The following is a 25,878-nucleotide window of genomic DNA, read 5'->3' on the forward strand; positions in this document are numbered from 1 at the left end:
CAAGGAACAGGTTTAAGAATTGTGAAACAGTTGTGTGTGAGGAAAAGACAGACATTTGCTAAAAGACTAAATCAGTTTTCTATCATGATGTGTTACATTCTGGTGCGGAATTATTTTTATTTTTGAATTGAAGAGCACATAACCAGTGATTCTTAGAAGATGGGAGATTCCTTTCTCCAGGATTACTCTTCCATTGGAAAACATTGATTTAGGAATAAATGAATGCCATGGCAGAGAGACAACGTGGGAGACACGTTTGTGTGCGGAGTTGGCCATACCATGCAACAGCCCTGCAGAGGAACCAGAAGGAACCCTTCCTTCGGAGCTGTGCCTGTCATCTGTTGCCTTGACTGGGAAAAGACATTAATTGGATGTCCCTTCTCCCCTTCGGATCTGGTAGAAACTGGCCAAAGAGTGAAGGAGTTATTGGAAGGGATAGGAGCAATAAGTATACGGAAAACCAGAGACAGGCACTTTGAGGATGAGATCTCCCAAGCCTTGTTTCCTCAAGAAACCAGAAAGACACAAAAAACCCTTTATTCCCTCTTTTCTGCTTCACTGCTTCAAGCTCTTTTATAAATCACCATCTCCAAGTCTCACTGTCCAGCTCGGGCTCACTTGGGACTCAAAGTCAACACAGCCTGCAGAGTCGCCTCGGGGTTGATGCACATTTCTTTTGGAGTAAAGCTTCATTTGTCAGCTGATCTGTCATCACTGGGGACCACCAGCCGATCACTGGCCATGCCAGTGCTTGGAAACGAGTCACTGCATAGAAAACTGCTGGAGCATGAGAACCTCTGGGACACCCAGCTGCCGAGGTTGGACAGTGACAAACCTCACTGGTGGGACTCCTGACATGTTCTGCATGGACTGACCCAGAGCTCTGTGCAGCAAATACCGCAAAATCCTGGAGGACTTGAGAATTGTAAATAGTGACTGTCTCTTCTAGACTGAAAACTAGGAAGAAAAGCCCATTGCAGGCAAATAGCAACAGGTTCAAGGAATCCCCTGAGCTGAAAATTAGTGAGAAGTGGGAAATCAATAGGTGTAAGTACGATATGTGCTTGCCCTGTTCTTACTTTTCACATATGGTCCTGCTAATGGCCAACACTGGGGAGAAAATACTAGGGGTGAATCCTTGGTTTGAACCAGTCCAGCTGTTGTGATGCTCTTGGGGCAGACAAGTCCATCAGTTTGGCCCGCTGTGAGATGAGGCTGGACCAGACCCCACGCTAACATCTCTGCAATATATAATCCATTGGGGTTTGCTTCACAGTGATGTGTTTTTTCCTTGGTTAGAAGTTTTGCTTTGAAAGGCAGTTCTGATGACTCTGATTTATGATGACAGCAACTTCAGTGGTGTTTAAAAAGACTGGAAGAGATAAATAAACTTGAAGATTGCTTAATAAAGCAATGGAAGAAGCATAAAGGTTCTTCTATCAACTGTTCTTCCCTATAAGATTCCTAAATACTAAGCCAGTCACGGGAATTTGTCTCACCTTCTTTTAGCTTCTAAAAGTTGGACATCTTGTTCAAGCTGGTCCTTCAAAGTTTCTCCGCAGGACCTGAAGAGGATGCCAGCACATATAGAACGCAATTCTTCTCCTTGTTTTAGGTGTGCATGTTGGGATGGGAAGAACCATGCTCTGGGGATGCCCATCCTCTTTCTGCTGACTGTGGAGAGAGTGCAGAAGTTGAGAAAGGGCTGAAGTTGAGCGAGAGGAACCCAGACTAGGCAGAGTGAGCAAAGCCATGTTTAGAGATAGAGCTGTTCCCCCAACAACTCTGAATGCTTTGATTAGGTGACATGTTGAGTCTTGCTTCTTGGGTTGCTGGATCCTGAGAGCCATGAATGGTGTGCTAGTTCTTAGGGCAAATGTCACGAAACGCCCCTTGTGGCATCTCCCATGGAAAACCCAGCCAATACCAGAGAAACCAGCCTCCCGCTCTGCTCAGGTGATGGTCAGCGCAATACAGAGGGAAACCCGTGGAGATCAAGCAAAGCTGGAGGTTAGCAAGGACTCCTCAAAGAGAAGCGTGAGGAACTCAGTCATCTGCTAGTTACATTGATAAAAAGGGGCATGGGGGATTCTGCAGCACTAACACTCAGGTTGAATCTCTGAGAGGATAACAAGCTCTGGCATTTTTAGGGCAGAATGAAAAAAAAGAAAAAAAGAATAAAAGAAGAAGCTGAAACAGCAGCAAACAATAACTCTTGATCTACATCTTACAGATCACTGTACTTGCAATGAATCCAATGGGGAGCCACACAGGTAAGGACAGGAAAATTGGGCCTGTTGGATTAGACCTACCTTGACCCAAGAAGTTCTTAATTGTCTTTTTAGCTCCACTGGAGATTGTGCAGCCTTGACTAGTCACTCCCCAGCTCCTTTGGTATTTCACCTGGAACAGACGGAAGAATTTCCATTCCTCTGAGACATAAAAAGAGCCTCAATTCATAGATCCGAACACTAAAAGTAGTTCTCCTGATCCTGCACGAGACAAGTCAGAAAATCCAACCAAGAAATCTCTGCTTTAGAGAAAACTTGTTCTTCATCAGGAATGGCATTCATCCCACTTTCAAGTAACCACTGCTCACTGCTTCGCAAGGTGCTGTGAAGATGCAGCACGTCTGTTGTGCTAGCTATTAATTAATTAACATTCAAAAGAGAAGCTGCCGGTTCCACTTGTGCGAGCAAGTTGCTCTCAGCGCGATGCGCTGGAGCTCACAGAGACTTCAGTGCACGGTGGCAGCTGGGCTGGGCCGGCTGGGTGCGAGACAGCAAAATCTTATTTTCAGGAGCCGTGGTAGTGTTGTGACACACCAGGGGCTAGTGCACACACACTGGCAGACACTGTTCCTCACCCCACGTTCCTCACAGGGGATGCAAAACCATGGTGTTGTTCACATATGTGCTTTATGGAATCATGGAATCATTTGGGTTGGAAGAGACCCTCAGGATCATCAAGTTCAACCGTTAACCCATCTCCGGCACTACCCCATGTCCCTGAGAACCTCATCTCCGTCTGTCCAACCCCTCCAGGAATGGTGACTCCAGCACTGCCCTGGGCAGCCTGTTCCAATGCCCCACAGCCCTTTGGGGAAGAAATTGTTCCCCAGATCCAACCTCAACCTCCCCTGGCGCAACTTGAGGCCGTTTCCTCTGGTCCTGGCGCTTGTTCCTGGGGAGCAGAGCCCGACCCCCCCTGGCTCCAAGCTCCTTTCAGGCAGGTCAGAGATCAGAAGGTCTCCCCTCAGCTCCTGTTCTCCAGCTGAACCCCCAGCTCCCTCAGCCGCTCCCATCACACTTGTGCTCCAGCCCCTTCCCCAGCTCTGTTCCCTTCTCTCAACTCGCTCCAGCACCTCAAGGGTTTTCTTGGCCTGAGGGGCCCAAGACTGAACACAGGACTTGAGGTGCATTTAAGTATTCAAGGAATATTTCAGTCCAGAAATTCGCACCACTGTTTCCACCTCTCTGTCAACAGATCTTTCACCAGGTCTTGATTGAACAAAGCATTTGAAACCTTATCCCTATTTAAGCACATGCCCGAGACATGCCCATGTGGCAGAATATTTAAGCAGTAGCTTTCAATGCCACTTCAAGGAGCACAGACGGGCTTCAGATTAATTTTGTGTGTAACGCTTTGCTGAACCAGAACTCTGGTTTTTCCGCTGCAAAAGACAACCATGTAGGCACAAAGAAGTGCAGTGCAAGAAGACATCCCATTTGTTGCAGGAGGTACAAGAAAAAACTTTATTTGCAGGAGCAAATGTGAGTGAAAGGACTTTGCAGGTTCCTCCTAAGTCTCCAAGCCTATCTTGAATTAGTTAATAGAAGTTATGGTAAAGAGTGACTTGGTAGCTGGGCCTCACCTGAGAGTGAAAGCCATATATACACTCAACTTTAGGAGAGATCTCTTATTTTTTGATGACACAAACCAGAGCTTGGGTCTCAATAGCTGAGTGTGTAGACTCTGCCACACACTCCTTCAGGGGCATCACCACTGGGAAAAAGGGATGAGTACCTTCCCATCCAGACCATTACTGGTGTCTGCTGAGGACTGCCCTCTTGAAGAGTGCGAAGAGTGCAGAGCTCTGCTGTGGCAAGGTTTTAAATAAGCAGAGACCTCGGTTTAAGTGCCTGAGCTTCACAGCAATGGGTACAGATAAACCACAGAATGGTTGGGGTTGAAGGGACCTCTGGAGATCATCCCATCCAACCCCCCTGCTCACGCAGGGTCACCAGAGCAGATCACACAGGTCGGTCCAGGCGGGTTTGAATGTCTGCAGAGAAGGAGACTCCACAGCCGCTCTGGGCAGCCTGGGCCAGGGCTCTGACACCTCAAAGGAAAGAAGTTTCTCCTCATATTCAGATGGAGCCTCCTGTGCTTCAGTCTGTGACCGTTGGCCCTCATCCTATCATTGGGCACCATTGAAAAGAGTCTGGTCCATCCTCTTGACACCCACCCTTGAGATATTTATGAGCATTGATGAGATCCCCTTCTCTTCTCCAGTTGAAACTAAGGAAACATCAGTGGGAAAAACTTGAGGCCTGATGATCTTCAGATCTTCCCTTCACTGGCACATGATGGGTCCACGCAATGCCTCTTTGACCAACTTCAGTTTGTCACTCAATATTCAGAAAAAATTATTGAATAACCTGTGGCTTCCTGGCTGTTTTCCAGGACCCATCTTTTTTCTTACTTCAGAAGAGTTTGGATGTGTCAACAAAAAACTTGCACTAGGAGGGTGGTGAGGCACTGGAATAAGTTGCCCAGAGAAGCTGTGGATGCCCCATCCCTGGAAGTGTTGAAGGCCAGGCTGGACAGGGCTTTGAGCAACTTAGTCTAGCGGAAGGTGTCCTTGCCCATGGCAGGGGGGCTTGGAACTAAATGATCTTTAAGGTCTCTTCCAAACCAAACCATTCTATGATTCTATGAAAGGTGCTGGACTGAACAGTCTGTATGGGCTTCATGAACAGAAACGATGGGTGAACATCACAGCCGACTGCCAGCACTGCAGCAAAGCTTGTTTTCTTTAAAGCTGTGTGTACTTTAACCCAGTGCTCGGCGAATTGCGGAACCGAGTGCGTTTGACAGTGCGAAGGCAGTGTCACAGTCTGGCGGCTGGTGCCCCGGTGGGAAGCCCTGTGCCTGGCTCGTGTTGCCTCGCTACGCCAGGGAGCTGCAATCACGACCAGAGGTGATACCTTCATTTGCAGGTGCAGCTGCTCTTTCGGCTATTTGCCTTCCAAAAATCACTCCTTATTGCTACATGTGAAAACCTTCAGCGCTGCGCAAAATTACTGCATATTCAGATGGGAACGGTTACCTGGCACTGGTTTTCAGTAGAATATTTCACAGCTTAGGTTTAGGTTTGACGAGCACTAAATCAGCATCCCCTGTACCAGCCACAGAGGGAATTTTTGTCTGACCAGTGTTCACACTGCTGGATAATGCAGTTTTATCCAAGATGCTGTTTGTCCACGCCATCTTCTTTCCACCAAACATCTCAACTCTGCAGTGCCTTGTTCATGTTGCAATGTCAGAGAATTGCCACATTTCTTTTTTTCTCTCTTGCATATGTTGGACATTTTAGTTAGGATAGGCCTACACAGATTCTGATTTCCAAGATATGCGTGTAGACCACAATCTTTGACCCCCAGCATGACACCTGCTGGGGTTTTATGTTTCTTCTCTGGTTTGTGGTAGGGGTAGCACCATGGCTGGGCTTTTCATTATCATTAATATAAATAGGTTGTCATGAGAGGGAGGTTAAGTGTTTTAGTGTTCATCGAGGACCCAGGGCTTCTTCATCAGTCCTCATTCTTGAACTGGGCAAAGTGCCACCTGAAATTTCTGAGGATATTTCAGACTCCATTGCCTAAGTGCCCTCTGGTCCTTTCTCGATGTTCCAGATTATGGTTTGCAGTTGAGGCTACCTCCTGAACCGCATATATTCCCAAATGTGGCAGCAAAATGGCTCATTGTAGCACATTAATTGCACACTTTCCCTTTCGTGATCTCCCCGGCTCTTGCATAGGAATTGCCATACCCGGTTAGGCCACCGGCTCATCAAATCCTGCTTCCTGCCTCCAGCGATGGCCAAAACCTGAGGCTTCAGAGGTTACTTCCATAGCACACCAAACTAACTGCACAGTTCTGGGTGTGTGGGTAGAAAACCTCTTTCCTGGCTGCCACGGAAGATCCGCTTATGCACTGAAGCATGAGATTTGATTACCTTTATTACAGGATCTTCACATGCAGAGCTACAAATGTTCTTGGTCATGCAATTATCCAGTCACAGCAGCTGACTTGGTGACCTTATTTGTCAGTGAAGTCCATAAATTGACTATATAGAGTGGTGGGACGTCTGATTTCCTTCGCCTCCATTGAACTTTGCCTTCACCAGGCAACACCCAGGACTTACATTATACATGGTACAGTAAAATGAAAAGAGAGTTTTAGGCCTCTTGTTCCTTTTTTTAATTTGAATATCCTCAAACACTTGTTTTGTCTTTATATTTCTGGATTTTTGACCATTTTCTTTCCTCAAACAAGAATATACGTGCTGCTCTTCAGGCTTTTCCAGCACCCTGGAGCAAAGGTAATTATCACCTATGAAATATCCAGCATATCCTTTGGCTTGCCTGGGTAATGTTCTCAGGAAGTCCAGGAAAAGAGCATGGCTACTGTGCAAATGCACTAAGGAAAGTAATTTCAGGGGCTGACATCACCTCAAGACCCAGAAGAAGAGGCAAGATGATGAGCGCACCCAGTTAAACTTTCAGGGGAAATGTGTAGACAAGAAGAAATTCAATGGTTCAAGGAATAATTTGGCCAGAGGTCACAGTTCACAATGAAATTATACCAGGTATCACAAGCAACAGGAGGAACAGCTATTCAGGGAGAAGGAAAAAAATTATTAGTTTTAAGCAGAATAATGCCACAAAAAGCATTTAGCATCTCTTCAAGCACATGCTACTGCAGCCTTGAGTGCAAGGAGCCGTAAAAGTGACTAAAGCAAGAGTCTCGAGAGCGGATTGCTGAAGTGAAAGGAAGCTGGAATGAGATGCCAGCCAGCCCTGTCGATCCTTCGTTCAGTGCTGCTCAGAAATGCCTGATGCTTTCTGACTGGATAGCCAGGGCTGGAGTAATTACTCGGTTGCGGCATTTTCACTTTTACAGTGAAAAGCAGGCTCCTTTTCTTTGCACGAGTTACAATTTAGCCTCATGTTTTTTGAGCTGACAGCGTTGGTGAAGGTCTTTGCTGTGTGGTCCTTCTGTTTTGCTCCTGGCCTGGTAATTAAGGCCACATGGCCACTGTCTTACTCTACCATGCTTGAAGCTGAACTCCCTGGGGCTACATCTGTAACTGGGAATTAAACAATTTGGGGCGCAGACATTCACCCATACTGCACCCAACTCTTCCTTTCCAGTGAAACACCAAACCAGACCAGTCCCCCAGAACCACCCCTAAATCCTCTTGGTCATACAAGCATTGGATGAATTGCATTTATTCCATGACACCATTTCTCTCTCAATTTTTTCACCTTTAAGCCACAGGCTCCAGCATCTACCCAACCCTTCCCTATGCCAAGTCCTGAGATACTTATGAGGCCACCACATCACCTTGGTTAATGCAACCTTCCTCTTCATCTCTGGTGATGTTCTGCACCTGCAACCCCTCCTACCTGCACCTCTTCCTGCCCTTGCTGGCCACCCTGCTCTCCTTCCCTCCTCCATGTCTCCCTTTTGCCATTGTGCTCCTTCTCATGGTCCCATCTGCTGTCTCCTGGCCCTTGCAGCACCATGAGAGGTGGGAGCTGAAGGACTGGGCTCCAACACTACCGCCTGCAGACCACCCCACCTTGGGACTCCCTACAGAAGGGAGGCACCCCAAATCCTAGCTGAAAAGATGAACATATTTCTGGGCAATAGCATCACCTTGCCTCTTTTTCACCTTCCTATGCAGCCCACAAATCCTTCCCTCCTACCAGACCATGCTCTCCCAAAGTGGATCATCGCCACCAGCCCCCATGATACTCTAAAATCTGGCAACACTAAGCTATTCCCCATCCCTTCATTCCAGTCACCTCCCCCACATGCTTTTCTTCTCTAATCCTCAAGGAGCCACAGCTTAGGAGCCCTAGCTTAGCATGACATGATATGCATGTCCCATTGTCCCCCTCTAATAGCATAAGCCCTGCATGAATCCCCTTGATTTTTAGGGCACAAAGTGTTACTGCAATTCCTTGCCTTGTTTCTAGTGCTTTCAGATCAGTATTGGGTCTTTTCTATTCCTTATTTTCTGAATATTCAGAACATGGCAAGATGCATTATTGTTTAGATTTTTGAGGCAATATTTGCTTTCAATATAGATAACAAAGCAGGAGTGCAGCAGAGAGGCAATGGTCTATATCATGCATCCTCTGAAGACAAAATTTGTGCAACAGTTTAAAGTCATCAAGAAAGAAAATCTCAACTCTTACTGTCTGGGCCAGATATTCCCAGCATTGGTCAGCTTGATCATCCTCCCATGCTACGTACAGTTGAGCCAGCTGCTGATCTGGCTTTGAGGCACTCTCATTTTATTGGCATTTTATGCTTTTGAGAGTCTAGGCTTAAGTTTTCAGCTTGGTCAGAGATGGCAGAGTAGGTCAAGAAATGGAGAGGTAGTGCTGCCAGGCTTAGAATCACAGAATGGTTTGGGTTGGAAGGGACCTTCAAAGCTCCCCCAGTGCCCCCCCTGCCATGAGCAGGGACATCTGCACCAGCTCAGGTTGCTCAGAGCCCCGTCCAGCCTGGCCTGGGAGGTCTCCAGGGATGGGGCATCCACCACCTCTCTACACAACCTGGGCCAGGGTCTCACCACCCTCCCTGTAAAAAATTTCTTCCTCATATCTAGGTGGAAAACCCTGGAAGCAATGGGTATTTTGACTCTGATTTGATCTGAGATTTCGCAGGCTGATTAAAAAGTTCTGTATACTTGTGCATTGACAGATCCTAAAAACTGTAGTATTGGCTCGCTAGGTAAAGACCGTATGAGACTGGGAGAAGAGGCTCGCTTTGGGATATGCCAGAGAAATGCAGCAGAGTGGAAAAGGGTTGAAGACTTGTAGAGTCTTTTTGGCCATGTGAAGCAAGCCATCTCCCTTTGTCCGCAATAGGGCAAATTCTTCACTCCTTCATGCCCGTGGAAAGGAGGTGAGCAGACTGGATGCACAAAAGGGAAAGAAAACAGATGATGCATCCATAAGAAATGCTTTGGCGTGGGGGCATACCAGTGGTCCCAGCAGGGAACCATTTGTTCTCGGAGCGCTCACAAAGGGGCTTTGCCCAAGACATATTTAAGCAGCTTATGGCCATTAGACAAATGTTTAATCTGCAGGAAATTGGGCCACCGGGTGGGCAGGTGCTCTGATGCATTTAAGGCCATGGAGCATCTGGGAATGTGAGACAGAGCAGTGGAGGGGACCCAGGGGACAGGTTATCAGAGAATTGTAGGACCAAGGTGGTTGGTATTGGAGCTTGCACCTCAGGGGTTGCAAAAGCAGGTATAGCAATTGCAAACACCAAAAAATGTTTCTGTGGAAGGGTAAAAAGAGCCCCTGAAGTCACCTAACAGCAGCAGGGATAGGCAGGGAGAGCCCCAAAATTAATGTACCAAGTCTAGTTGCACCTTTTCCACCTGCATGCTCCGTGTTTCTTGCGGGACCTGAGCCAGCCAGGTGGAAGGTAGCTTGAATATTGCCCTCCAGATGTGCAGCTTAATCCTTGCAGATGCAGCCGCTGCTGAAGGGCATCAAAGGCCAGACAGAAAAACCTACCAGATCATTTCCAGACCTCATCCTAGTCTGCCCTAAATAAAGATCTGGATCGGTCTGTGGGAGGCAAAAGCAGAGCAGGAATAATGTCAGTTGGCCATGGCTGCACCTCGTCCTCCAAGAAAAAGGCTTGAGCTGACGTCTCTCGGGTCGGTGAGCAGCATTTACCTAAGCAGGTGCCGTTATTTTGCAGTTATCCAAAAGATGGCAGCCTTCCCCAAATCTCCTTCTTCGCCAGCTGGCTGGACTCTGACCAGGAGATGCGTGTCTCACCTTGGCTACTGACACTGCAGCTGGCACGGCCGGTGAGAGACAGAGCTCAAAAGCTGCAGAAAGCTGCTAAAAGCCGTGCTTTTGGTATTTCGCTAGTGCCCGGAAGAGTGGTCATGCCTGCCTCATCCTGGAAGAGAAATTTGGATTTCCTCTTGGTTTTATGAGAGCCAAGTTTCGTTTATGCTGGCAGACCCAGCAGCATGGGTTGCTCCTGAAGTGTTTCCTCACCATCCATGGTGCTCCGAGTATCTCCTTTGGGAGATGGTGGTTGGACAGGGAACTCAAGGAGGAAGAAGCTATAGGAGCCAGGAATACACTGGCTTGTGGTCTCAGCTCCCCGCGGTCTCTATTTGCAAGCTGTCCTTCCTTGCAGAAGGACACCATAAGATGGTGGGGTGAGCTCTGCCACCCGGTGCCTTCATCATGTGGCAGAACACGCTGTGTTGCTGATCACCCACCCACAAAAGATGAGTATATCCCCTCACCAAGTCCCCACCTCCCTTCCCAGAGCTTTCCTCTGCCTCAGTTTCCATTGCAGGAGCTCCTCAGGACTAGAAACAAGGTCTCCTACATGTCCCTATCCCATGCATCTCTGCTCTCCAGGCTTTGTCTTCAGAAGTGGAAGACCAGGGACAAAAACTTTCTTTTCCAAGCATCCCTTTTACCAGCTCACCCTTCTATCCACACTATATTTGCAGGGTATGGAAATCTGCAGACAGATGCAAATACAAACCAACATCCTCAGCTCCATTTCCCCCTACTCTACTTCTTAGAGTTCACCAATTCAAGAGAAATAAGTCATGCATCGTATTCCTGGCGCTGCTCCTGTGGCCTTGGACACACTGGAGACATCATCTAGTCAATTAAACAGTGCCAGGACCTGTTTTCTGGCCCAGAGGCCAGCTGGCACCACCTGGCCGTGCCCAGACCATGACTGGTGTGTGAGCAATCCCCCATCCCTCCTCTGTCCCCGTTCCTCACCAGTGGGCAGCTTGGCTGTTGTCCTCACCTGGCCCCTGCAGCCTCCCTGCCAGACAGGAGATGTCTCCACTGAGTAACCAGACAGGCAGACGCGGGCTTAAACTTTTGGAGGCTAAGTGTAACTTTTGGAAATAAAATCGTTGACTTTCTGCTGAGCTGGTTTTGGTGATGAAGGTTGTAAGTCTTCAGCTTGCAGTGACTTCTGCTGTCTCCTGCTCCTTGACTGTCCAGCACTCAGTGTAACAAGGGCACAGGGATGGAGATCACTTAGAATCATAGAATCATTTCAGTTGGAAGAGACCCTCAAGATCATCATGTCCAACCATTAACCTAACTCTAGCACTAACCCGTGTCCTCAAGAACCTCATCTAAATGCCTTTTAAACACCTCCAGAGATGGCGACGCCACCACTGCCCTGGGCAGCCTGTTGCACTGCATCACAACTCTCTCCGTGAAGAATTTTCTCCTAATATCCAATCTAAACCTCCCCTGGCACAACTTGAGGCTCCCACAGTGATAAAAGCAATAACCGCAGAAATGATAATAATGAAAACCCTAGAAATAAGCACTGCCTGTTGTTGGCTGCAGCACCTGGTCTGTGCAGTGGTCAGGACACATGGGGAATCTTTCCAGGGTGCTTTGCAGCAACACTGGCTGGGCTGGAAATTTCCTTTACGTGCATCCTTGGGTATTTCCAACCAGCAAAGTGAACGGACACACCTCAGACGAGGAGGGAAGTGCATCACTAATACCCGCATCCGAGTCTGATGGTGGCAGCCCTGTTGACTCCAGCCCCACTGAAAAATGAAATAATCATTGTCTTCAGTGTACTTTGTGTTACCTCGGGGGATGTTGGACGCAGGAGCCAGCAAGCTGGGCAAGGCACAAGCAGCAGGTATTACTCACACTCCCAGTGCACTGAGTAGATGTTCCTGCCCCTCCTAAAAGGTCTCACTACAGCCCCAGGAATGCAGGTGGGGAGCAAAGGAGGGCAAGAGAAAAATGGCAATATGAGAGCAATATTACTGACATTTTTCCATAGATATTTTTCCATGGAAAGAAAAGAATTTCTTTAAATAAATGTTCCATTGGGTGAAATCAGGATTGGTGGAGGACAGCTGGGGAAGGGAAAAGATTTGGGTACAGCTGAAGTGTTTTCTCAGATAAAGCTGCAGTGATCCATTTTTATTTTAGGCTTTTAATTCCTTTCTCTCTGCTGTACATTAAAACTGAGTAAAAACATTATTCCTTTCCTCTCAAAAAGAGATAGGGGAGCCTGGTTCCCTCTGTGCTTGGGACAACTGCCCTGTGCCTTGTAGGTGGTGACACTGGACTCCAGATCCAAGGAGACTAATGGGAGTGAAAGGAAAAAATGGCCTCGAATATCTGCAGAAGCCTGAGCCACAGTGAATTCCTCTCCAGGAAAGCCACCCAGGCTCCCCTCAAACCCAGGTGAAGTTTCAGCATCCATGGTACCCTGCAGCAGCGATTTCTAAGTGCCCCTCCTGGGGACATTGCTAGAAAAGGAGAGGAAATCACAGCGATGAATGGGAGCTGGGGTCAGCAATGCATGAAGCTGATCTGGGTTGGTTTATGCTTTGTCTTCCAAGAAAATGGTGAGCAAAGAAGAGCCCTGGGTATTTCCTTCTTGTCTAGCTCAGCTCTGCCACTGCAGCACCGGTGCATGGCCCTGTTCTCCGAACCGGAGCAGGGCGTGCGGTGGATTTTCTGGTTCACTGGCAAGCCCCAAGAATTGAAAGAAAATTGACTTTGATCTAGGGAAAAAAAAAAAAAAAAAAAAAGAAAAGAAAAAAAAGAAAAAAAAAAAAAAGAAAAGTTTTTGCGTTTTCAGTTTGTCCAAAAAAAGAAGGAAGAAACGATTCATTTGAGATCAGGCAAAATGTTTCCTTTCATGTCTGGGCATTTAATGAATTTGCTTAAATGAAAGCACAGGAGAAAAAAGGGGAAGGCAAGGGGCCGTGAGGAGGACTGTCTGCTTCATCCAGCATGGTCCCGCAGCAGTGAGGCTGGATAATTCATGGGGAACGTGCAAGACGGGAGGAAGCCCCATTGCTCTGATGTGGGAGGGAGAAGCTGAAAGAGACTGCGGAGGATTCCCAGGCTGTGCCTTAGAATCATGGAATTGTAGAATAGTTTGGGTTGGAAGGGACCTTCAAAGCTCATCCAGTGCAAATCTGGGGAAAATACCTAATTATCAGTGAAAATCTGCAGATTTCGAAGCCGCAGCACAGTTTTTAGGCTTCACCAGCCCTAGCTAGGTCAAATCTGTTATCTGAGATGTGGCAGATTGTGTCTCTCTCATTCTGCTTAATTCTCCAGCTACTCAGTCCCGAGGAGCCTGTGCTTGCGAAGAGCCTCTGCAGCCCAGCACAGATCTGCTCACCGAGCTGCGGTCCTTACTGTATTCCTCCTCTCATCCCAGCCCTGATCTTGCACTATTTAAGTCAATGAGAGGTTTGCTCATGAAATAATACCCTATTTGCAGTGCTGGTCCAGCTCTCGGATCCTCAGCACAGGACACACATGGACCTGCTGGAGAGGGGCCAGAGGAGCCCCAGAAATGATCCGAGGCTGGAACAGCTCTGCTGGGAGGACAGGCTGGGAGAGCTGGGGGGTTCAGCTGGAGAAGAGAAGCTCTGGGGAGACCTTAGTGCGGCCTTTCCAGACTTAAAAGGGGATGATAAGGAAGATGGGGATAGAGTTTTTAGCAGGGCCTGTTTTGATAGGACAAGGGGTGATTGTTTTGAACTAAAGGAGGGGAGATTCAGGCCAGACATGAGGAAGAAATTGTTTGTGCTGAGGGTGGTGAGAGCCTGTCCCAGGTTGGCCAGAGAGGTGGTGGATGAACCATCCCTGGAGACATCCCAGGCCAGGCTGGACGGGGCTCTGAGCAACCTGAGCTGGTGCAGATGTCCCTGCTCATGGCAGGGGGGGCACTGGGGGAGCTTTGAAGGTCCCTTCCAACCCAAACTATTCTATGATTCTATGACATTGACTGCAGGATCATGTCCCTACCCTAGTCCAATACGAAGGCTTTAGCAGGAATTTGCTGCCTTCACATGACTCTTGTTTTGATCAAGTAGGCTCTGAGCTCCCTATGGAAAAATGGTGGGGAAAAGAATGGAAGGCAACATCAACACCATGGGATACAAATGCTTTATGGAATTTTTTCCCAATGTACTGGCAGTGCAAGGTGGTGAAGGTTGGAGTTAGGAAACCCCAGATGCCCATAATTTTTCTCACACATCAAAGGTATCATCTGAAGTAATTCAAAAGGGCTTGGAAACTGAAACTATCACCTTCATAGGATTTTGTCTGGGCTGCTGGTTCAGATTGTCTGGACCAGAAGAAGAGGTAATGAAAACCTGTGTAGGGGTCCCTGGTCCTGCAAGGCAAACATGGTGTTTGCAGTGTGCTGCAGACCTTGGTGATCATAGGTTTCAGCTGGTGCTGCCTAACCTCCCAAATTAAGGGTTGTCAGGCATTGGAACAGGCTGCCCACGGCAATGGTGGAGTCACCATTCCTGGAGGGGTTTAAAAGGCATTTAGACTTGGTTCTTAGAGACATGGTTTGGTGCTAAAGTTAGGTTATAGTTGGACTCGATGATCCTGAGGGTCTCTTGCAACCAAAATGATTCCATGATTCTATGAATAATGCTCTGTGGTTTTGTGGGACCTGCTGGGGTTGGCTGGTTAGTACCACAACTTGGGCAGCGAGCAAGTCTGAGCTTAAAGGACACAACTCAGAGCTATCAACAGGAGCATGTTTGGTGATGGATATGGTGAACATGCAAAGCCTTGGTCATGGTCATTGCTGGTAGATCATCTCAGTCCAAGTGTGGTGGACCTCTGGAGAACAGTGATGGGGCACACAGTGGATTTCTTTCTGATACCACCCCACTGTCTCTGCTCCTGCACATCCCTGCAGGATTTGAATCCCACAAAGGCACAACTTCACATGAACAGACTGCTAGAAACTCACTTATGACTCCTTTTGTGATGAGTCTGGTATGAGAAAGCGCAGTATCTGCATTTGACCATATCACCTCCACAAACACGAGCTTGTCTAGCAAGCCTTACCAAATCTTTCCTGATCCTCTGCATACAACTTCTTGGAAGACAATGAACCACACCGCACACTTCAGGGTGAGAATTCGTCTTTTTTAATGAGAGGAGCAAGCTCCATTTCTACCAAAGAAGAAGAAACTAATGCAAACATCACTGTTTCCTTCCTCCTCTCAGCATCAAAAGTCTCTGCTTTACTTCTTTTTCCTGTGTGCCAGGCAGCAGTACATCCTCGTGCAGTCTTCAGTATGCTCCTCCTTCTCTCCTTTAGCACATGTCCTGGAACAATACCCACTGCAGCTCTTTTTGGACTGGCTTTTGCCTGCAGAAAGAAAGAAAGAAAGGGAGCTACACCTGCGTTGACTGGTCAACAGCACAGAAATCCCACCACCACACAGTAAAACCTCTCCCTAAAACAAAGTGTCCACATCCACACTGATACTTACGAAGAGATCCTGGCTACTGCCAGCCTTTGTCTCAGAAATGGCTGGAGTCCATGCTATTTGGCCAAAACTGAGCCGATGGCAGTGCTGACAATTAAATAGTGTGCAAGATTTAGTTCAAACATTGAGCTGAGACCTCAGTCCTATCGGTATAGTCATGCCCTGGGCATCTAGCTTGAGATGAATCGAATTGCTCTGACACTATTGACCAGTGTGCAACTACTGTGATGGGATCCAGTTCACATGGAGACCCCCAGATGCTGGATGGTGAGATCTAGGATGGTGTGATTCTGGAGCTGAACTCCACTCCAAAAGTCTTGTGAGCTGAATCCAAACAAAATCTCTATACAAGACTCACCACCCACACCTACTTTACTGGAAAAGTTTTTTGTTTTTCTTTTTTAACCTTAATTCCTTTATGGTCCGCTATTATCTCCCATTTCTGCTCCACATAATTTGCCACCTTACCTGGGGTGGCCATCAAGGCCATTAGAAAAACAGCAAACACAACATAGATGATCCTCATGACTGGATATCCACCAGGATCACAGCAGGTCGGGGATGCAGCCTTGCAGGGAGATCTTGAATCAGTTGCTAAGAATAAGGCTGGAGATCCTAATATTTATAGTAATTTCTTGACAGAGAGGACAGTGTTAAGGAGGAACGTGACTTCGCTGTTGTCCAAGGACACATTGTTTGCTGCTTATTGAGACATTATGTCACTCCAACCCAGTGGCCATCTGACAATGAGACATCCACTTTGTGCGTGTTTGCCTTCAACTTTTTGAAGGCATCTCATGTGGCCTGTGCGGGCATCTCTCCCTTGGGAGCTGGACTCCTCCCAGTCTGGCTGCCAAAGCTTTTAGCACAGACAATTGGGACTATCAGATCCTGGGCAGGGGACTTGGCATTGGCTTGTAGGTGTGTTTGTGGTGGACAGTGTTACAGCAACAAGTTTGAGATCCCTTCTTCTTCCCTCCAAAACAGAGACCTGAGAGGACTGGTACTACACTGGCCAAAGCCACTGTATGCATTCTCAACTGTGTGTCAAGATCCAGATCCTCTACTAGGATCCAAAGTGCTGTGGCAATGAACATGCAACTTGTCATTAAGTTGAAATATCTTTCCTGCAAAAAAACTCTGTCTGAAGGTGAGGACACCAGCCCAAGTTAATCATCTAGGGCTCAGCATCATGTGAGACCTCCTGAAAATTCCCAAGTTTCTCCTACTCATCTCATGTCCAAGTGATTTGTAAGCCACATTCTGCAGACAGGACAAACAGCAACTCCATTCTAATCTCTGAGTGTTGGACTTTGTAAACATAAATGAACAGAATCCAGCAAAGCACTAAGTGCAGAAGTGACCAAAGAAGAGTGGCAAGTAGCTTATGCTTCTGTTTGCCCCCCTAAAGTCTCTTTTGCCACCAGCTGGGAAGAAGTCTGATCATTTACCTTTACATCAGCTTGTGATTGATATATTTGTACTCTCATTTCCTTCTCCCTTGAGGACAAGCAGAGAAATAGCTGCCATAGCACCTCCAGTCCAAGAAGAAACTGAAGCTAAGCAGAGACGCTGTAGGTTGTGTTCCCTGGCAATGAGTGAATGTTTCAAACTGAACAATATTGGCACTGTGTTACACCATTCCCTTCAGAACTGCCTGAAAGCAGGCTGGGGCTACCTGCCCTAGACAGAAAAAATTGCAGGACTTGCTCCAAGTCTATCCACTCTGAGTGGGATCAATTTGGAGATGAATACAGCTATATTTTGAGTTCTCATATGGGTGTCTCCTTTTATTCTGGATATCTACATTTAGACAGTGAATGGAAATGTACTCAAAATAATCCATAGAGCTGGGAGAATCACTTGGCTTACTGGCCTGGAGGTTTCCATTTAGCGTGAGTTGAACCATACCCTAAACTCTCAACACTATTGACTGGGCTGACTCAGTGACTCAGACATCTTACGTGCATATTTGAGATGTCCTGCCTGGTCTCCAGCTGTGTTTCTAGAAGGTAATGGTCTCCCATAGCTCCCATACCACACCTGCCAGTGACATATTGATGTCCCAGGCACTCATTGATGCCTCAGATGGCACTAGACATCTTCATTTAGGCAACGCAATCAACCACTAGCATGTCTGTAGATACATCTATGTAAACACCTCCATTTAGCTCTCCCTAATCTCTGTTTTAATCTCACCCAGACAGTGCCAGGTGGACAATGGCCTCAGGTTGCACCAGGGGAGGTTTAGATTGGATATTAGGAAGGGGGATATTAGGAGGGAGAGTGATAGAGCGGCTTTCGGTGGGCAGCTGGCATGCATCAACTCACCACAGACTGTTATTCCCTGCTTACATCCACGTATCCTTACTGTAGCTGTACCTTCACACCTAAAGCTATATTGTAGAAACAACTAGATTTCTTACTGAGAAACCTAAAAACTGTGTTGTCTCTCCTAGATTGGTGTATTGATAAAAGCAGGAGACTGCCGATCCAGCGGTGAGAGGCTCTGAACACTTTGTCTGTGCAGAGGTGCATGACTGCTCCTGATACAGAGCTTCCACACACCTCTGGTCACCTTCATGGCTCTTCTGCATACCTTTTCTCCTCCAAGACACCCAGTTAGAGGCAGGAAGAGCAGAAACCGAACCCTACGGACATTGATCTGCAAATAAAAGAGAAGAACTGACTGAGCAGTCTTGGGACTTTGGACAAAAAGGATGTAAAATCCATTGCACGAAGTCCATGAGGGTTCATTGTCTTCTCTGTTGCCCACCTCTGGGGGGATGCTGAAATTTTCATGGAAAGAGGGCTGCCCTGCGCTTAGAGGAGATATTGCTGAACTACTCAGATTTTTAAAGACATCTGCAGGTAATCTGTAGCTGAAAAAAGCAGTAAGGAACATAAAGATTCTCTTTTATCTCTAGAGGGCTGTGTTCAGGGCCATGGAGATGGCAAGAGGAAAAATGACACCCCTTCTTCCAAAATCCCCACCCCATAAGAGCACTGTCTGCTCTGCAGCTTGTTGTCAGTGGATGTTCAGGCTTTTTTGGTGCTGATGAGCCTTTGGTTTGGGCTTGGAGAACATGTTTTAACATTGGGTCACAGGGACACAAGTAACAACACTGCACACACCAGAGTTACATCTCCTTTTTTTTCCCGTTTTTAATTATTGAGAGGAGGGCAAGACAAATGGGTTAGACAGTTGAGAAGCTGCTCTCAAAGCCACCGCCGTGCCTCCTCTTCCCCAGGTGCTTCCTCTTCAGCTCCTATTTCCCCTTCCAGCCGTATGGGATGCAGCAGTAGAACTTGCAGTCGGAGGACAAGGACCACACATCCGCCTTGCCACACTTGCTGGAGCAGTACCCCACCTTGGGGCAGTACTTGCTCACCTGCCCATAGCCTGCAAGGGGGAGACAGAGGGAGAGCGGTTGGGTCAGGGTAGGTACCTCCGTGTCCCACTGACGTGTCCTCCCGTCACCTCCAGGCAGCGAGCAGAAGGATGAGACCCCGCTTGTAGGGACGTCCTGTTCCATTCTCCCACGCATCCATGCTCCTGCCCAAGCCCAGCCCCAGAGCAGGAAGGGACCTTGAAGAACACAAGCCTGAGAGACTCCTTGTGCATCCCTCTCCCCCCAGCTGAGGACTACAGGGACAGTTGGTGGCACAGGTTCAGTCTGGGAAAGGGATGCTCTCAAGGAGAGCACATTCGTTTCCCACATGAGAAGCAGACCAAAGGCAAAGTTCATAAAGATGCTCATCTGTGTGCCTGTGCATTTCCTTGTCTTCTACCTCTCCTTAAGGAAAAGGATCTGTTTTCTCAGAGCAAAACAGCAAAAGCCACATCAAACTGGTTCCAAAAACTCACGTCCACTCAGGTGTCTATAGTTCTATTGTTATTAAAAATTGTTCTCCTACTCAGAAAAGGCTGAAAGGATGATGCAAAAGTTTTGAAACTGGCCACACAGCAGCCTTGCATAAAATATTCGCTGTGGTGGTTAAATGTGGGACAAGTAAACACTTGGCCCAGCTGGATGAGCACTGATATCTGAAGGGGGTTTCTAATGCCTGTTTGGGAGATGTCAGCCCGGAATCCCCTTTTGACTCCTGTAAAGGGACCAGAAAACCTTAGAGTCTCAGAAAAAGGCATCAGCAGCAATAGCTATGTCACATCAGCAAATCAGATGTGCCCAGGACTGAGCCTTGGAACAGAAATTCAGTTGTATAGATGAGTCTTCTCTGGTACTATGAAACTCTCTGATTCCCCAAGAGAAGCAGCCACATCCAGACCCTTGTTTGGAAGTTGTCTGGCTCGGGTTCAGTCCCAAACTGGATATTGAAGTTTTAACCCCAGTTATTCCTACACAAATCTCTCTGAGGTAGTTCTTATTTCATTGTCCCTTGAAAGAAGTCACTGATGTCTCTGGCCAGATTATAGGAGTCACCTCAGCTGGTAATAACTACATTTTCAAGAGCTAAAGTTACTTTAGAACAATCCCAGGTAGTATCAATAGGAGTTCACCACTCTCCATCTTACCTGGGGTGGCCAGGGAGACCAGCAGGAAGACAGCGAAGACAAGGTAGAGGAACCTCATGGCTGGAGTCGAGCTGGGATCTCAGCAAAGCTGGAGAGAGGAGTCTTGGAAAGAGCTCGAAGGGAGGAGGTGGTATACACCGAGCCTGCGAGTGTCGGTTTTTATAGAGCATTTCCCTGCAGAGTGGAGGATGCTGGGGAGACATGGGAATTCATCCAAGTCTTGCTGTTTGTGGCTGGACGTGCCGTCGTGGCACGAGAACCAGAACTTCTCAAGTATGCTCAGGTGTTCCAGCAGCCACCTCCTTCCCTAAGCTCTGGTTACCCAATATCAGATACAATTTCAACAGGATGGCTTTGATGAGGGCACAAATGAATAGGGCCTGTCAATAGCAGAGTCATTAGGATGGGGTTGATGGGTCAGAAGGACCTGATGGAGATCTGCAGGTATAATGATGAGGGGAGAACAAGATCAGTATCACAGAGTTTTGGGCCTTTCCCAACCCCTGGCAGAGATGCAAGTGGATGCAATAGGGCTGAGTTGTGGCCACGATGCCCCGATAACTATTGTCCAGACTGGTCACCATACGGGGCTGTTGGCTTGGAAAGGACCCATGTTCCCATCTCCACTTCTGCAAAATCTCTCTGATAAATTTAGCAAACATCATGTTCAATTTAGTTTCCTTTGTTGTCCTCTCTTGCCCCTTTGATAGATAGGCAGGAGCACTGAGGCTGAAAGCTTCCAGGAGCCTGGATGAGCCAACCACTTGGAGACACTTTCATCATCATCTCTTCCTCACAAACCCTCCAGACAGATGTGGGGTTTCAAACATGAGCAGAGCTCTGCAAAGGAGCTTTTCCAACCCCAGTTCACTGGGCTGTTTAATAGCTTAATAAACAGCCAGAAAAAGAAAAAAAAAAGAGGCGACTGGTGAAGGGACAGAAGATGCTGCTGATGCAAAATTACTGGATACCATCTAACTTAAATCTGCAAAGGGCACCAGAAGGATCCTACAACACTGATTAACAGGGCAGCAAAATGTCAAATGCTGAAGGTATCAGTTTAAAGTTGTGAATTTGGAAAAATATAATATAATATAATATAATATAATATAATATAATATAATATAATATAATATAATATAATATAATATAATATAATATAATATAATATAATATAATATAATATAATATAATATAATATAATATAATATAATATAATATAATATAATATAATATAATATAATATAATATAATATAATATAATCTTTGTACAAATGATGGGTCTGAATTACCTAAAGCCAGTCAGGAAGAAGGTTTGTGAGTCCTTGAAGAAAGTGCTCTGAAAACAGCAGAAAAGAACCAAAAAAAGGAAAACTAAGACAATTTCAGAAAGTTACTAAGACAACAGAAAACATTGCACCATTGCAGTGGGGTATCGCACTGTATTGTGTGCACCACTCATCCCCCCATGCCTGATGGCCTACAGAAGGGCAAGAAGAGGTTAAAAGAAAGGTTGCAAAGCTGGTGTCTCTTCCCCATAAAATTAAATATACTGGCACTTTTCAGCTCAGGGAAGAAACATTTATTGGAGGTGCATCACAGGGCTGTAAAAATGTTAGAGTCTTAATGAAGAGAGAACTCTGGTTCTCCAATTTTCATAATCCAGGGAATGGGTGAAATTAAATGGTAAATCATGCATTTGTTGAAGAAATAATCAAAAAAATTCTGCTTTCACACTGAGCATAGCTGAGACATGGAAAAAGCTGTTCGAGAGGTCAAAATGCCAAATATATTGAAAAAGCAATCTATAAATTAATGAAACAAGTAAAAAAAATCAAAAATTAGATATAAAACCTTCTTGAGGAAGTCACCAAACTTTATGTTACTGGAGGGTGGGGAGTTTTACTGAGTGAAAACTTGTTCTTGCGCTCCTTCCCAGGCTCTTTCTTTTGCCCCAGCCAGGCTCCCCACTATAACTTGGCTCAGCCTTATGTTCTTCTCTGTGACCATATTTGAGTAGATGACCTGAGTAAAAGAAAGTTTGAGGGGACTGTGCACCAAATCTGTTTCATTACCCCTATTTCTAAGTGTCATTCTCAGTATTTTTTTCTTTAGGACCTTCAGCAGTGGTGTTTCCACACTGCCCCTATTCAACCCTTTCTGCTGCTATACAATCTTGTTATTAATTTTTTTTTCCTATATCTCAAGTTAAGACCTCTTGCTGTGACTGGAGCCACTGACTTCTCATCCTGGGGTCAGTTTTGGGTCACTCACGCCAAGAAAGCTCTTGAGGTGCTGGAGCGAGTTGAGAGAAGGGAACGGAGCTGGGGAAGGGGCTGGAGCACAAGGGTGATGGGAGCGGCTGAGGGAGCTGGGGGTTCAGCTGGAGAACAGGAGCTGAGGGGAGACCTTCTGATCTCTGACCTGCCTGAAAGGAGCTTGGAGCCAGGGGGGTCGGGCTCTGCTCCCCAGGAACAAGCGCCAGGAGCAGAGGAAACGGCCTCAAGTTGCACCAGGGGAGGTTGAGGTTGGATCTGGGGAACAATTTCTTCCCCAAAGGGCTGTGGGGCATTGGAACAGGCTGCCCAGGGCAGTGCTGGAGTCACCATCCCTGGAGGGGTTGGACAGATGTGGAGATGAGGTTCTCAGGGACATGGGGTAGTGCCAGTGTTGGGTTAACAGTTGGACTTGATGATCTTTTTCCATGAAAATGATTCTATGATTCTAAGAGCAGACTATTCCTTTCCAATGTATTGCCATTTCTGGACTTGAAGACTGTTGTGTTTTTTGTCTTATCTTTCCTGATCAAACTTACTCCACTGGCTTCAGGTTTTTCTTACAGGTCACATCTCTTGACCTCCTGTAATTTTCTTAGCTCCCTTCAGGCCTTTCACTGCTTTCTAGAAGCACAGTGTACTGAACTGGATGGATGCACCTTCCAAGGTGTGCACAGTGCAGTGGGTACGTCCTATGTTTTACAAACTCAGCTTTTGTTTAACCTTATAGGACAATTGGTGCTGGTTTCCCAACACCATGACGTTGTTTGTTTGTACCAACCTATGATCTACTGCAACGCAACTTTTCCTTGCAAAGCTGCCATACAGTCAGAAACTCATTGTTCTTTACTCTCCAGCTAATTATTTGTGTCTGTATAGACATGGTAACTTTCCCTATTACTAAATTATATTTTTTTCATTGTCTCTTCAGCATGAGAAGATCCACTGCAATTCTAATACTGTCTTTTAATGCTCTGCCATCCGTTTCCACTTCTTATTTGTGAATTTAGTAACCACACTCTCTAGAGAACCATTAAAATTATCAGGCAGGATAGCATTGGACTCAGAACAGATTTCTGATCAGATGTGGTGTGGCAATTCATTATCTTAGCTTCATTTACATACTTGCATACATCCCCTTTAATCAGCATCATAGTCCTTTTTGAAAGATTTAAGCAAAATACTCATATAGGTCTTGGGCCAAATGAATATGATGAAAATCAGGCCAAGTGCAAGGTCCTGCACCTGGATTGGGGCAACCCCTGGTATCAGTCCAGGCTGGGGATGAAGGGGTGGAGAGCAGCCCCAGGAGAAGGGCTTGGGGTGCTGGGGGATGAAAGATTGGACATGAGCCGGCAATGTGCGCTTGCAGCCCAGAAGGTAAATCGTATCTTGGGCTGCATCACAAGGAGCGTGGGCAGCAGGTGGAGGTTGGTGATTCTGCCCGTCTGCTCCGCTCTGGTGAGACCCCCCTGCAGGGCTGGTCCAGCTCTGGGTCCTCAGCACAGGACACACATGGACCTGCTGGAGCGGGGCCAGAGGAGCCCCAGAAATGATCCGAGGCTGGAACAGCTCTGCTGGGAGGACAGGCTGGGAGAGCTGGGGGGTTCAGCTGGAGGAGAGAAGCTCCGGGGAGACCTTAGTGCGGCCTTTCTGTACTTAAAAGGGCCCATAAGAAAGATGGGGATGGACTTTTGAGCAGGGCCTGTTGTGATAGGACAAGGGGTGATGGTTTTAAATTAAAGGAGGGGAGATTCAGGCCAGACATGAGGAAGAAATTTTTTACGGTGAGGTTGGTAAAACACTGTCCCAGGTTGGCCAGAGAGGTGGTGGATGAACCATCCCTGGAGACATCCCAGGCCAGGCTGGACGGGGCTCTGAGCAACCTGAGCTGGTGCAGATGTCCCTGCTCATGGCAGGGGGGGCACTGGGGGAGCTTTGAAGGTCCCTTCCAACCTGAACTATTCTATGATTCTATGAAAATGTTGCAGCATTTGCATGTTTGGGGGAGACCCTCAAGCAACCTCGCTGCCAATGCACTGGTCAAGGATGGACGCACCCTGAAAAGTATTCCCCATGATGGATCTGATACAGGGAATGCCCCAGTCTTGTCCCTTGTGTCCGTTCCTTGCAGACAGTGTCCAGAGCTCATCAGGAGGGTGCCCAGACGGCATTCCTGCCCCTCCGGGGAGCAGCTCTGTGCCGGCAGCCCCGGCTGGCGCTGCGTTGAGCAGAGCTGAGCCCGGCGGCTCCGCGGTGCCGTCCTGGCAGCCGGATCTGGGGGAGGTGGCTTGTCCCCCATGTCCGGGTTGGTGACAGCGGCCGGCGAGCGGCGAGGAGAAGCCCACTGGAGCATGGACCTGGCTGCCAGGAGCCTTTGTGAGTGGGACCAGCGGGTCGGGGTGACATTGCACACGCCGGCAAGCAAACAGCGTCTCTTTGGAGATGGGTTTGCTCCAGTTTCTCCTCCTGCCGTGCCGCTCATGGCAGGAGTCCATCTATAAAACCCAAGGTCCCCCCCTGTTGCCATCTGAGACCCACTCTGCTCCTGGTGTGCTGAGATCTCCGTTGTCCTCCAAGCATGAGGGTGATCTGCATGGTCTTTGCTGTGCTCCTGCTTTTCTCCTTGGCCACCCTAGGTAAGACAGCAACACATGGGGTGCAGAAAGCCGGGCTGACCCCAAGGCTGGGAGTATGAGTGCTTGACCCCTCCGCAGCCTTTGTGCCTTGGGGTGGAGGGAGGTGTTTCATCTCACCCAGCTTCGGCAGTGGAGATCAGCTCCCTGCAGCTGTCTCTGTCTGATGATTTACCCAGCCTGGTTTGCACAACTGCTTCAAGATGAGACAAATGCTGCACTGCAAACGCCCATCTCTCCTGCTTATGCAAAGGGATCTTGCTGGCAAGCTGCAGCGATGACAAACTTAGATAGAGGACCAGCAGTCACCCAGATCAGTGGGGACAGGAAACATGGGTTTAAACCCAACAGTACCACCCTGGAGCCAGCAAGGAGATAATTTTGGGGGTTCTGCTCTCCTATGGTGTCTGACATTTTGTCTTATAACCCGTCTCTCTCTCTCCCTCCCATGACAGGGTACGGGCAGCACAAGGGTGCTTGCCCTGGGTACTGTTCCTACATGTGTGACAAAACGGACGAGTGGGGTTTCAGCCATTCCTGCGGGAAGATGTACTGCTGCATCCCCTCACCCAAAAAGGGAAAATGATGCTGAAAGAGCCCAGCCGTGGAGGAAGAGCAGCACTCGTGGTGGGGCTCCCAGTGCTGTATTCATGGTGTGACAGAGATGGTGTTCACTGCTCTGAAGTAAAGATGGGCAGATATGCTTTGTGTGTGCTGTGTGGTTCATTCACCTCCCCGGAGGGGAGCACCAGGAGAGGTTCTGCAGCCAGATCTCTCTGTACCCTGATCAGGACACACCTCTGACAGCCCGAGACATTT

General features: G+C 47.5%; 2 protein-coding genes across 2 annotated transcripts; one reads left to right on the forward strand and one right to left on the reverse strand.

Moving 5' to 3' along the window:
* Positions 1–18,879: 18,879 nt before the first annotated feature.
* LOC135987732 (cygnin) lies at positions 18,880–20,205 on the reverse strand. Its single transcript, XM_065632851.1, has 2 exons — positions 20,148–20,205; positions 18,880–19,013 (listed from the first exon to the last, which is right to left on the reverse strand). Exons 1-2 carry the CDS (start codon positions 20,203–20,205, stop codon positions 18,880–18,882), a joined length of 192 nt encoding a protein of 63 aa, XP_065488923.1.
* Positions 20,206–25,004: 4,799 nt separating this feature from the next.
* LOC135987718 (small basic protein 1-like) lies at positions 25,005–25,645 on the forward strand. Its single transcript, XM_065632795.1, has 2 exons — positions 25,005–25,062; positions 25,515–25,645. The coding sequence occupies exons 1-2, from the start codon at positions 25,005–25,007 to the stop codon at positions 25,643–25,645; spliced, it is 189 nt and encodes a 62-aa protein (XP_065488867.1).
* The last annotated feature ends 233 nt before the right edge of the window (positions 25,646–25,878 follow it).

The sequence above is a fragment of the Caloenas nicobarica genome, chromosome 3 (genome assembly GCF_036013445.1).
Source record: "Caloenas nicobarica isolate bCalNic1 chromosome 3, bCalNic1.hap1, whole genome shotgun sequence".
Classification (NCBI taxonomy): domain Eukaryota; kingdom Metazoa; phylum Chordata; class Aves; order Columbiformes; family Columbidae; genus Caloenas; species Caloenas nicobarica.

Bases quoted from the DNA above. Each gene is read 5' to 3' on its own strand.
- LOC135987732 (XM_065632851.1), bottom strand. From the start codon at position 20,205: ATGAGGTTCCTCTACCTTGTCTTCGCTGTCTTCCTGCTGGTCTCCCTG. The intron at 19,014-20,147 runs GTAAGATGGAGA...TCCCCCTTGCAG, and splicing joins GGTCTCCCTGGCCACCCCAG to GCTATGGGCAGGTGAGCAAG.
- LOC135987718 (XM_065632795.1), top strand. From the start codon at position 25,005: ATGAGGGTGATCTGCATGGTCTTTGCTGTGCTCCTGCTTTTCTCCTTG. The intron at 25,063-25,514 runs GTAAGACAGCAA...CTCCCATGACAG, and splicing joins TTTCTCCTTGGCCACCCTAG to GGTACGGGCAGCACAAGGGT.